The sequence below is a fragment of the Asterias rubens genome, chromosome 5 (assembly GCF_902459465.1).
Source record: "Asterias rubens chromosome 5, eAstRub1.3, whole genome shotgun sequence".
In the NCBI taxonomy this organism is placed as follows: domain Eukaryota; kingdom Metazoa; phylum Echinodermata; class Asteroidea; order Forcipulatida; family Asteriidae; genus Asterias; species Asterias rubens.
The window spans coordinates 18050691-18064154 of NC_047066.1; the positions used below are offsets into that span (position 1 = coordinate 18050691).

At 38.8% G+C, this 13464-nt stretch overlaps 2 protein-coding genes across 6 annotated transcripts; one reads left to right on the plus strand and one right to left on the minus strand.

The window, feature by feature from the left end:
* The first annotated feature begins 396 nt into the window (after nt 1-396).
* Nucleotides 397-9299, plus strand: LOC117290514. 3 transcript variants are annotated; one of them, XM_033771933.1, is made up of 8 exons: nt 397-484; nt 916-1248; nt 1755-1843; nt 2817-2900; nt 3218-3575; nt 5267-5419; nt 7002-7136; nt 8238-9299. In XM_033771933.1, exons 2-8 carry the CDS (start codon nt 996-998, stop codon nt 8303-8305), a joined length of 1140 nt encoding a protein of 379 aa, XP_033627824.1. In that variant the 5' UTR covers nt 397-484; nt 916-995; the 3' UTR covers nt 8306-9299. The 3 variants fall into 3 exon arrangements, with proteins under 3 accessions (XP_033627824.1, XP_033627826.1, XP_033627825.1); XM_033771935.1 differs by having other exon boundaries at nt 5267-5410; XM_033771934.1 differs by having other exon boundaries at nt 916-1242.
* Nucleotides 9300-9320: 21 nt separating this feature from the next.
* On the minus strand, nt 9321-13432 carry LOC117290515 (probable peptide chain release factor C12orf65, mitochondrial). 3 transcript variants are annotated; one of them, XM_033771937.1, is made up of 3 exons: nt 13323-13432; nt 11550-12217; nt 9321-10519 (listed from the first exon to the last, which is right to left on the minus strand). In XM_033771937.1, the coding sequence occupies exons 2-3, from the start codon at nt 12099-12101 to the stop codon at nt 10295-10297; spliced, it is 777 nt and encodes a 258-aa protein (XP_033627828.1). In that variant the 5' UTR covers nt 12102-12217; nt 13323-13432; the 3' UTR covers nt 9321-10294. The 3 variants fall into 3 exon arrangements, with proteins under 3 accessions (XP_033627828.1, XP_033627829.1, XP_033627830.1); XM_033771938.1 differs by having other exon boundaries at nt 13290-13432; XM_033771939.1 differs by having other exon boundaries at nt 13330-13429.
* Nucleotides 13433-13464: the final 32 nt, after the last annotated feature.

A 13464-nucleotide genomic window follows, 5' to 3' on the forward strand; every position in this document is an offset into this window, starting at 1 on the left:
AGTTACACCTGTTGTTTCTTTCTTTCCACACTCAAACCATCTCAAACTCGTTTGCCTGTCCTTGCTGGCTGGGGTCATTCTTTGCAAATTGTCATAATCTTTCTCGTTAAAATTGAAAAAAGGGAAATTCTGCATTGCCTTTAAATCATGGAGACAGACACATTCATAAATCGGCAGTTCGGTCTTTAGCAAATTAATGACCCAAATTAATTTGTGCACTTCCCGTCCGAGACAAGTTTTGAGTTGTTCATCTTGCCTGCCGAGCATGCGAATATTATTTCACTGGTATGCGTGTTTTGGGTGAAAAGACTTATGTTAATTTATATAAACTATGACGTCATGAGTGAAGGGACCAGCGAGAGCAGGTACAATTTGCGTTCAGAATTCCACTGATTTAGACCGCAGACCTGCGTTTAGGGCTCGTTTTTTTTGCATCTTGTCAACTAGAAGATGGACGTCTCTGCGGCGAAGTATGTACAAAAGGGTAAGATTAGGTTGACCTTTCGTAATTTATGCTGCTGTCATTGTGTTTTTTGTGTTCTTTTTAGCTGTTTGTACAACCCAACTGTGACCTGGGAAATGTTACATGTGTGTGTGTGGTTGTCGTTTGCTGTGTGTAATTAATTGACAAGTGTACAAATTCCAACCACACATTTTAATATGAATAATATTCCCATGATTCATTGCCGCCCTATTGTAAAGGTCGAAGGTCGTAGGTATGTTGAGACACGGCTAGTTCTTTGTCATATCGCGGCTAGCCATTCCAAATCAAATTAATGCAGTCTACACCAGTGTATCTTCAATCTTGATCCCACAACTGGTTAATTCCTGCCATTTTGTAACTGCAGTGGGGAATTTTGACCACATCTTTGTTTGTATTTGAATGGTCAGTTTGGTTGGCCTTTTTCTGGCCAGAGTTTGTGTGTGCAGGAAGGATTGCAAGATTTTTTTCCCAGTTGGACCTTGGGGTTTTGGCTGAGCACTCGAACTGAACAATGGGACTTAGTTGCTGCGTTCCGGGTTGTAATCACAAGAATGGCAGAGAGTTGTGCAGTTTATACAACTTCCCAAATGAGAATGATGGACCAGATTGGAAACAGTGGTATGAACTGTGGTGTGAGCGGATTGGAAAATCACAGAGGGAGGGTGGGGGAGGTGTGTGGACCCCCACAACATGGAGCCGAGTTTGTAGCTGTCACTTTAAAGAGGAAGAGCGATGGAAACCAAGAACACGCCAGCCAGGTACGGGTACGAACCAATTAATTTTTCTATTTGTAAACGCAAAAATGTTTTTCGGATAGATTTCCGCATCCTGCCACCACTTTTTTACTCATTTTACCGTAAAAGCCTACATGTGAGGCCGGTAAGGGTTATCGGTTACCTTATTGAAGTAAAGTACATGTAATTTACTAATTTATTTCATAATAATAAAAATTAAAAAGTGGTGGCAGGAATTGATCTGTTTTTCCGATATTTCTTTAATTTTTATTTTTGTAAACCTCAACCGTTAATTATGTATCAGTTTACTTTACCATCATACTTTCTCTATATTATTTCTTTGTTTTTGTTCATGTTATTGTTGAAATGGTTTTAAATTAAAATACTGCATGTATAGGCCTACAGCAGCTTAATTAAAAACAAAATTCTTAAATTTTTAAACTAAATTCTTTATTTAGGGAAATTTGGGAGAGGGTAAACAAATTAAATAAAAATGTTTCATTTTAGTGTTTTAACTATATTTGTTCGTATTACAGGATTGAAATTCCGAGCTCCCGTCTACTTCCCCTTCATGAGTGGTGCTTCTGGAAGTCGCACAAAGTCAGAACCCATGAATAAAACACCGGTAAGATTGAATTTGAGTTAAAATTTCTTATAATTTTCATTTGAATTTTGGGGTCCTACTAAAAGCCGACAACGCCAACACGCCGCCAACAAGTTTTAAATACCTCAAAAATGGCAAATAAACCATAGATATAATAGAACTGTGTGTGTTCTGTAATATAAACATAAATTTAATGGAAAAACTTCACGAAAAGTGTGAAGTTTTAACCAGAAAAAGCCCTTAACTTTTACGGAAAACGGTCGGACGCCATCTTGGCTTAAAATCGTGTTTGGACCAGTCCATTATGATGCCGGTAAGTCAGATTTAGCAATAGAGGGTGGGCGTCATGCACTGTGCACACTGCAGTGAAGGTCTTCACATGAAGCCCGCCCTCTGTTGTTGACAAGTGCTAAATCTACCCGTATCATAATTGTCTGGTCCAAACACGGTTTTTAAGCCAAGATGGCGTCCAACCGCTTTCCGTGCAAGTGAAGTTTTTTTCTGGTTAAAAAATACACACTTTTCGTGAAGTTTTTCCATTAAATTTATGTTTATATTACAGAACACATTTAGTTCTTATATATCTATGGTTTATTGGCCATTTTTGAGGTATTGAAAACTTGTTGGCGGCATGTTGGCGGCGCTCTGGACTTGTTGTCTGCGTTGTCGGCTTGTTGTCGGCTTTTAGTAGGACCGTGTTTGTATTCATTTTAGAGTTAACATTAAAATTGTAGATTTAGTACAACACTGGTGGTAGAATCAAAAGTTTTTAATTTTTTGTTTGTCAATCATTGCATTTGTTTACATTGCTTTGGCTGTTAAAATATAGTTTATAATTTGTTTGTTATTTGTTTGTGTTTATTTTGTTACAGACAACTAGCTGGGCCATCTTTTATTTTATTATTTTGTTTTACCAAGATCATTTAAAAAAAAAATTTTTTTCCCTTCCAAATAAGTATTTTGGATTGTAATTTCTGATTATTTTTTGATTCAGTTATTGGCTGGCCTAAGGGTTGATACAGGTATGAAGAGCAGTCTACTAGCTGGACTCAATGTGAAAATTCTCAATCCAGACAAGGTAAGCTATAGATTTATCATTGTTCTCAACATTAGTCATTGTTCTCAACATTAGTTAGGGTCCATCCAAAGGTGCCAAAAGCATGTAATTTTTCTCGGTCCGGTCTTTACCTATTGAACTATCTACCCATCAAACTGATAAAGGAGACTTCCTACTTTGCATTTAAGAACGAACTCAAAAGCCATCTAATTTAGAACAATGTTCTATTGTCATTAGGGAATCTGTTATTTCCTAAAGTTCCATGAATTAATGAATTCCCCTGACCCTTGCAAACTTGACTTTTATTGCTTACACTAATTCTTGTCTTTTCTCAACAGACGTCGGAAGAACTTAAAAGTGAAAATCAAGAAACTGTTTCTGCTGCCAGTAACGGCCAGAAATGTGAAGACAACTCAACAGAGGGGAGGCGAAAAGATGACGCTAAGCGCGAGAGTCCAGACCCTAGTGAATCAAGTGCAAAGAAGAGCAAAACGGAAGATGATGATGATGTTGAGATGATTGAAGATGACGAGGATAATGTCAGTGATGGGATTAAGAAAGGTTTAGGTGTCAAGATGAGGAGAAAATCTCAAGAAGATGACGTTCAGATGATTGACTTCGATGAAAAGTCCAAAGCCGTAGAGAAGAGTTTTGCAGAGGCACAGCGAGCCATCTTGATGAAGGCAGCGTCAAAGTGTCAGTGACTGTTTCATGACGATATTTCAGTGACTGTTTCACGACGATATTTCAGTGACTGTTTCATGACGATATTTATTTTGGCATTCTTGAGACCACTTTGTGATGTTTTTTGGGGGGCAGGATTGTTTCAACGGATGGTTGTAAGGTTGAGGTCTTCATGGTTTCAAGATGAGATATATTTTTAGCTGTGAAGAAAGAATCACTTGGCAACTGTTTGAGCTGAGCAACATGTACAATGCCGGGCTGGAAGTACAAGGAGGCCATGGCCTCTGTTGCCCCCTTGTCTTGTTGGCCTTGGTGCCCCTTCAAAAGTTTCCCATAGACTTGGCCGTTTTCCCTTGCCCTCTCAAAGATGAAATTCCAGGCCTGCAATGGATCTTCAAATCTCTTTGTTGGTCTAGCATTTTTGTCTACACTGTCAAATTGAGAGAAAGGATTAGGCTCAAGTTTTGTACACTGTTATTCATATAACGCAAACTGAGTTTTGCAGGCCAATATTTTTAGTCAAACAGAGTTGGTTGGTATTTGTACACTGAGGCGCGCTACTTTGTTGTAAAGGGTTTGGTTACTTTTTGTAGGACAACCCCCAGCCAGCAAAGGGCACCAGCTAGCTATAAGGGAAATTTTAATTTCCGTGGGAACATTCTAAGGCGCACAAAGGCAATGGTCAGGGTCTTGGAGGCCATTGCTTGTGTGAGCTTGGCGACTTTAATCCTATATAGATGGACTGCACATGAGGTCATTGGCCACCATCTTTGATGAAACGTTAACGCATGAAAGGCTATCATTGGCTGAGAGTTGTGCGCAGCGCGTGCACTTTTTCCATTGTTTATCATCAAGTATGGCGGTCGATGACTGTGCAATCCATCTATTGTCTGTATACATGTGTGTGAAATTATTGCCAGATATAGGATGACTTGCACCAATATGCCATCGTGTTTACTCATTTTTGTTTGTTAGTCCAGGCTCCCTCCTTGGCAAGTCTCTACCACCTTCTGTCACCCAAGTGTGATCCACTCCCTTTAATCTTGTGTCTGAATGTTGTAATGGTAGCCTGTAACAGCCCTTATTCTTAATTGCGGCCAGTTTGCCCATTTGCTCTGTTGCTCTGCTGTGGCCGCCATGCCCCCAAAAATTCATGTTGCAGCCAACTTGGCCTGCATGCCCTTCTGGGGAATGAATCCTCCTTTAATAATCTCAATCAAATAATTTGATTGTTTTGGCTTTGGTGCCCCTTGGATTGGCCTGCGCGTCCCTGGAATTTTGATGAAGCCATGGTCAAAGTGGCCTTCCCCTCTTTGGGAGTCTTTTGGACCGTCCTTTTCACAGTTCTCGTCAGTAGTGCGCGTGCTGACACCTACGCGCGCAATACTGAGCAAATGCGTGCACGCTCAGTGCCGCAAAAAAAGTTACATGTTATATGTCTAACTGTTATATGTCTGCTGCTGCCAGCTTCTCAAAAGTCTCCCATTGTGTTGTCACAACATGAACTCTCTGGGGTCGATTTCACAAAGAGTTAGGACCAGTCCTAACTTAGGACTAGTCCTAGGAGATCTACAAATTGCATGGATAGTCCTAAGTTAGGACGAGTAACTGGTCCTAACTCGAGATAAGACTAGTCCTAACTCTTTGTGAAATCTACCCCTGGTACCATTACCTTATGCTAGATTTGTCATTTCTGTGTACAGCTAACTCTCCAGCCATGCAGATGGTCCATAGCTCTTCAGCAAGCAATAGTCCAGTACCAATGAACATGACCACCCAGTCCATGGGAAACAGTGCCAGTGCCTACAGCTCCCTGGTCCAGATGAACGCCAAGTCGCAGATCCCAGGTAACAGGGGTAATGCAAACATTCCAACTTCTTTTACTAACCCTAACTAACGAGATGATAATTGCTGTTTTCTGTAGCATGTTTGACTTGTTCAATTAAAGACACTGGACACTATTGGTAATTTTCAAAGGCCAGTCTTTTCACTTGTTGTATCTCAACATATGCATAAAATAATAAACCTGTGAAAATATGAGCTCAATTGGTCATCGTAGATGCGAGATAATAATGAAAGAAAAAACACACTTGTCACATGAAGTTGTGTGCTTTCAGATGCTTGATTTCGAGACCTCAAAATCTAAATCCGAGGTCTCGAAATCAAATTCGTGGAAAATTATTTCTTTGTCGAAAACTACCTTACCTCAGAGGGAGCTTTCTCACAATGTTTTATACTATCAACCTCTCCCCATTACTCGTTACCAAGTAAGGTTTTAATGCTAATAATTATTTTGAATAATTACCAATAGTGTCCACTGCCTTTAAGCAGCTCTAGAAGGAAAAGATAGAGGACTATTTACACCGAATTGCAGTTACAGGCCTGTATGCTTCATTTTTGAAAGGGCAAGGTCACCCAGGCATTTACTCCGTGGTAAAGGGCACCCTGTGAGGAAACTGTAAATCAAGGGCACCAAGGCAATGACCAAGGGGCATGGAGGCAGTCACCTTTGTTGCCTCCGTGAAGTATCAGGCCTGAACTTTTACAGAAAAAGATAGGGGTTGATTTACAATAGGAGACTTTCCAACGCTAGGCGGCAGCAGACATACCGGGTAAATTTCCATTGTTTACGTAGTTCTGAACATGCGCATAATTCTGTGAACAATGGATTTACCCGGTAAGTCTGCTGCCCTCTACCGTCCCAGAAAGTCTCCCATTGCAGTTTAGAATCATCTTACAGAAAACGGCAACTATTTTCACCAAGTACTCTTACTTTATAAATATTGATGTGAGTGGCATTCTTATATGAGCAGTTTAACTCAATATTATTGCAATATGAAAAGGAAAACTAGAATTATTTTTCATTGTTACTCGTGTTAAATTTGGCCACAAGAATAAAATAAACTTGTATTCTTAATTAATTCATTGACTTGATAAGTTTCAATTAGCAAATCTCACAAGAGGAAGTGATAAAACTAGAGTAACCATCCTTCTATGCCATATTGCTAAATAGCCTCTTTGAGGTATGGGGGACGTGATAGGAGTGTACTGTTTGGTTTGGGTAATTTACCAAAACCTTATAGTGTTGTAGTATTTATTGTGTCGCCATATCTAAAAATGGCTTATTGAAAAGTCCATTTCATTTTGTAAACTATGAACAAAAACTACTGAAGCTTTTATTATTTGTTTACATTTTATTGTTATTTGTTATTTGCATATTAAGCACTTTATAATATCAGTACTTTCCCTAGTTCTGTGAAAAAAAAATCACTCGGGTTGGTTTGAACCCACGATCTTTGCATTGCTAGAGCAGATGTCTTACCACTAGACCACTGAGTTAGCCCAGTGGCTAGAGGCAATTCGAATCCTTTTATTAGCAGCTGGTACTAGCTTTACTAGGCCCAGGTGTAAACTGTGTTTTCTGAATTATCTTTGCAGTTTTGTCATTAACCAACCGGACGGTAGCCCCACAGAGCAAGTATGCAGAGCTACTGGCTGTCATTGAAGACATGGGACGAGACATTAGACCAACATACTCTGGGAGCAGAACAGCCACAGAACGTCTTAAAAGAGGTAAAGATTGATCAATAGACCCGAAATATGCTAAGTACATTCATGCATGCGTACAGACCCTTTTGGTTTGCAAACGCCATGGAGATGTGCACTAAGCAGTCACACAATCACTTTTGCGGAGATGCAGCCATTAGTCAATGTGCAATTTACATACTTCATGGGAAGGGTCTATTGGATGGACAGGACATATTATGAAAAAAATGCAGTCAGTCAATGAAGACAAGTTCAGGGTTTGCCGTAATTTTGTAAAGTTACTAACCAGTGGAACAATAAACTTGTCATTTTGCTAGTCTGCCAGCTGTTAAAAACCCTTATAGCTCATTCGTGTTTGTTATATTTCCTTAAAGGCACTGGACACTATTGGTAGTTACTCAAAATAATTGTTAGCATAAAAACTTGTAACAAGCAATGGAGAGCTGTCGATAGTATAAAACATTGTAAGAAGCGACACCCTCTGAAGTAACGTAGTTTTTGAGAAACGAGAAAAGAGAAGGGTGTTTTTGCTTTCATGATTCTCCTGTAACTTCGATGACCATCATTGAGTCCAAGTTTTCACAGATTTGTTATATAATGGTGATCATAATCTCAGAATTCAGCGGTTAGCAGAGCCATGAAATTGGGCCATGACTGCTGAAGTTATGTCAAATTTGTCCCCAAATTACAACTACTGTGTTTATGCTTCCAAAATGATATCAACAACTGATACAAAAGTTTGGATTGATTTTCATAATGTTTATATATATATATATATTTTTTTTTTCAGGGGGGGGGGGTTGAACAAAGTATTTACTAGAGTGGGATTTGAACCAGCGGCCTCCGGATTAACAGGCCGGCGCCCTACCAACTGAGCTATCTAGCCCATATGTTGGCGATGTCCCTATTTTGCCAATATCTTTGATTGGGGGTGCCAGTCAGAAGCCATACAACCGTTAACTGCCATGTAGCCAGGGATCACACCCAAATTACGATACAACCTGGGAAGCGGCAGCCAGGGGATGCGACTTTTTGTTTCAGATATCAATATAAACCACAAGGGAAACTGACTGGGTAAAATTTTAAATTGTTAATATTTTTATAACGCTGATTGTTTTCTCTCTCTAGGTATTGTCCACGCACGAGCCCTAGTCAGAGAATGCCTTGCTGAGACGGAGCGGAGTGCAAGATCATGATGTACACATCTCTAACCATGTCAACTGTAATATACAACCCTTCCTGGACATGTTTTTAAGAACATTTATGGTCACAGTATTTTTTTATGACCGTTACGAGTAAAACTACTCTTTGTTGAAACAATCTGTCTTTATAGTTTCTTTGGATGGAAATGTATAGCTCTGTGAAAGCTGGCCGGATAAACTTTTGATGTTACTGCGCTGTGAGAGAGTTAGTATGTAAAAGAATAAGATCTCAAAGACGAGTGGAAAACTACAATAGAAAACATTAATGGTAATCATCCATTTTTGGTAGGCACTATACTAGAGTAGCGTCGGGCTGCCCGAGGGCTTTTCTACCTGTCATGCGCATTTCCCATGTGCTTGATTACTCGCGTGCGCACTTGGTAAATAGCACCTGGCACGTGATGATGAATGGGCCAGTAAGAACTCAAACTCGATCATGAATATGTCTGAGGTATAGTAATATTAGTTATAACTTGAAAGTGCAAATGGTATACTGAAAAACAGCTAGTCTTTGCACAAGCTTGGAAAGAGATATACATGTATTGCTTTCTGTTGTCCATACAGCGCATGTGAAAACAAATCTATCAAAATTTGAATTTGCATACTCAACGGCTGAACATAGGAAAATGTCTTCAATACAAATTTTCATTTACGGCACAGAAAATATCAATGGAGTTATTGATCAGTCCGCATTGATAGTTCAAGTTTGCCGGAAGATAAAGTGTTATTTCACCAAAGTTTGTTATGGTTTACAAGATCATCTAAAAAGGTCTTGCATTTGCAATATGGTGTCTGTTAAAGAAACATAAAAGTTCTATCGAGGCAATAGCATTAACCGTTTCCTGTAACATTTGCCATTGAGTAGACCAGCAATTTGAAATCATGAAACTTCACAGGTAGTGAAGGGTGTTTAATAGTTTAAAGGCACTGGACACTATTGTTATTGGCAATTACTCAAACTAATTGTTAGCATAAAAACTTACTTGGTAACAAGCAACGGAGAGCTGTCGATAGTATAAAACATTGTGAGGAACTGCACCCTCTGAAGTAATGTAGTTTTTGAGAAAGAAGTAATTTTCCACTATACTATTTGAATTGGCTTTGAGACCTCGAACTAGATTTTGAGATTCCAAAATCAAGATCAAATTTTCACAGGTTTATTTTGTGCATATGTTGAGATACACCCAGTGAGAAGACTGGTCTTTGACATTTACCAAAGGTGTCCAGTGTCTTTAAACAATAAGATCAATGCATTCCTGACATGACATTGCTGGCTTGTATTTAATGCATCTACTGTGTAAAACCATGTGGAAGATGTTAACTGGTTAAACAGTACGAGGGTTAAACATGTTTGTACAGTAAGTTTATTAAAACTGTAAACCCCTAGCTAGGACTGTATGTTAGATATCATAACAACCTTTCGGATTAATCAGCCAGTGTAGGAATGTATAGGTAAACAAATCATCTACACAAATATTACAAAATTAAAAATTTTGAACTAAGGAGTTTATCGGTGAAACACCGCTGTATGTAAATTCAATTTCCTTCTGTGAATGACAAATATGTTGAGATTTTAACAGTTCAAGATGTCCAATAATGTAAAGATTCTAAATCAAGAGTCTTTGGACTAGCTTGCTAGCTAAACTTATAAAAAACATTCAAATGCATGAAGGAATCACTCGGCAAAAATATTGTTTTACATATTTTTATGTCTGCGATAAAAGCGTAATAAGTTCACTTTTATTTATGTGAGACAGTCAATAAAGAAATTGAAATATTACACACATGACTTAATTTCATTAATTTTATTGTCTGTTTATTGCATAATATTAGTAATAAAATGATGAGGGATATAGGATGTGATAGTAGAACAACATTGATAAAATGTCTGTAAACATTTTTAAAAAGAACTTGAATGTTTTTTGCACTTCATATTTTCTGGTCAAACTTAAAATATATCTGGAAAACACTTAAGGAAGATCTTCAAAATTTATTTTCCTCATCTGTCTTGTTTAACTTTTCCTTCATCATCTTAAGTCTCTTCAGCTTCACTTTTGTGCGTCGTGTCTTCTCGCTCATCTTCTTTTGGTGTGCTTTTTTCTGCTTGTAGAGGGCGCTGTTCTCACCGTTGTAAAGCACATCCAGTCTTTCCCGCATCAGCACTCTGGCGATTTTTTGGTTTTCAACAACAGATCGTGTCTGATGACACTGTTGAGGAAACAGAAAGTTTTTTCATAAGTTAACAAAACCGTAAATAAATACAGCGTAGCAAGTGAATGACAGACACTAGACCAAAAAGACTTTAGGAAAAAGTGCAGGCATGCACTGCATTTTTGTTGATTGCCTTATTATTTATGGATAACAATCGGCCCTCCTATGATAGGCTACCCCTCACTTAATAATTCATACAATATTATTGTATGAATTATTAAGTGAGGGGTAGCCTATTCAAATTGAATACATTACTTTAAATCCCCTTCAATTAAGAGATTAAGATTAAGACACATTTGGACAAAAAAAAGGATGCCAATCAATCTCCCTCAATATAGTGTTCAAGAAAGAGAAGGCCTCATTGGTTTCACTGTCTGCCTTGTTTTACACAAAGGAAACTTAGAAATAGATTTCAACATATTACATGTATCTAGGGTTAACCTTTATTACTTTTGGTTTTTATCCTTACACCAATGTGTATTAGGCACTGTGTATAGACGATGTGACCTATGTTTACATTCAAACCGCCCTCTGTTGAAAAAACACTGTATACATGTACGTCATGTTTCGCCGGGCAAAAAGACACGTAGTCATGGTAAGATTGCATACACTTTCTAGCTGGCTGCGAAAACACAAAGGTTTTGCCCGGCGGTATGTGCGCGAATCATGTTATGGTTTTCGTGTGAGGTCAGAGGTCACATCGTCTATACTCTGTACTTTCCCAAGTTCTGTGAAAAAATCTACAGGCAAAGCACTCGCTCGGATTCAAACCAACAACCTCTTCATTTCTATTTAGTTGTTGCTGTACCTGCTGCTAAGGATTCGAACTGCTAGCCATCCATCTAGCTCAGTGGTCTTGTGGTAAGACATCTGCTCTAGCAATTCAAAGGTTATGGGTTCGAATTCCACACAAATGATATGCCTGTGGATTTTTTCATAGAACAGAGTACAGCGCTTATTACAAATCGGTGTACGGGTAAAAACTAAAAACTATATTCTTTATCCTTGATGCAAAATCGAAATGTACCTTTAGAGTGATACCTGTGGGTAAGTGTTTAAGCACCACACAGTTACTGGTCTTGTTGGTAGCCTGTCCCCCCGGTCCCGATCCTCGAACAAACATCTCATCCAAGTCCTCCTCGTTCAGTTCAGGAAGTTGTTGCATCCGCTTCATTCTGTCCTTGTCTCTGGTTGTTGTTGTTGATCCTGCAGCCACAGATCCGGCAGTTAACGTCACCCTTGGTATTCGCAAAAACCGGTTGCTATCCAGAGTTTTTGCGATGCTTTGCAAAGACGTAGAAAATGATCCATAGCCACTAACCACTTTTATAGTTGAAAGGGACTTTCCTTTTCTCAAATTATTCAGTAGAGTGGATTTGAGAATCTTTGAATCCATGCAGTAATGTAGAGATGTCGATTTGTACTTTAAGTCTGATGCATTTGTTGTACAGGAATGGTAGGCTTTACTGGACAACACCAAGCTCCAATTTGAGCGATGGTTTGGGGGCATTAAGTGAAGTCTTGATGTAACACTAACTCCAACTCTTGGCACCAACATTGAACATCTAATGCAAGCCATGGCCAAGTGACACCTGTTTTCTGTTGTCGCTTTACAAGGAAATAGCAGACTCTGCTAGATGCTCCAAATGTGACAACACTGCACTTGTTCATCAGTCGAATCCATAACTGATGTCACTAGTGAAAAGACAAAATTACACAAACTGGTGAGGTTTGAGATAAGCTCATCCAAAATTATAGGCCCCCAAGTGTATCCAAAACATATATATACATGTACGTAGTTCTCTTCCGACACACAGCTAGGCACCAGGTACTCCTAGAACTACAATGTATGAGGTTGGTTCCGCTATTGTTTAGCGGAACGAACCTTATACATGTAGTTCTAGAAGTAGGCACCAGGGTAGTTGCGATAACATAACCCTCCTCCCAGCAGCGGGAGGAGGGTTACGTTATCGCAATTAGCACTAGGGGTGCGTTTTGGTGGTTGTTTTGGGCTGAATTGACATTCAAAGGTTATCATTGGCCAATGTAGTTCTACTAGTTGCGATATCGCAAGTCTCCTCCCGACGGTGAAGCAGTTATCGCAACTATGGTCAATGATGAGTTGACCAAAACCTCAGATTGGAAATACGAGTGTTAAAACGCACCCCAACCCAGTACAGTAGCTGGTAAGTTCAGTTGCTTAATCATATCTTAACCGTTCATTCTCTTGTCGTTTGGCAGGATGGAGGCGTGTTATGTTTATACCCTTAATTATACTATACTATAATTTCTTCTTAAAATATTTTAATTTTTAACACAAACACCAGTGTCTCGTCATATGAATCATGATATTGTTCGTTTAGGCATGGCTTGGTTTAGGATAGCCTCCATCAATAGGGCCAATACGCTGGACTTCTCAGAAGCGGACTTCACCACGCCACACTGTATAATTTGACTTTTACCAACACCCATTTCGTAAACGATCCTTGTCTAAAATGTTTCAAGCTGAACTTTTTAGCTTTAATCTTTATGCTAAGTTATTTAAGACCCATACTCACTATAGTATTATTATTCACTGTCAATGTCATAGTAAGAAGATATTAATATGGTTATTGACTTGAGTTAATAAATAAAATATAGTAACAATTAAAATAAAAAATATCTGAAGTTGAACTGAATAAATTATTCTGTCTTTTCAAGCCAAATCAGGATTTTAAATCTACCCAAAAACCTCTCCGGCCCTTGTAGAGGCCCAGCGAAGACTTACTTTATGCCTAAAACAATGCTGAATCTCCCTTACCAGAGACCTCAGAATCGTTTTTGTTTAGGATGACTTCCCTCCCACTTTCTGCTTATGGGCGCAGACATCTTGGATTTGTGTGTGTGTTGTCGTACTTTACTCCAGTTTATTTTGTTGATTGCTGTAAGGCGTTTTCTGATTA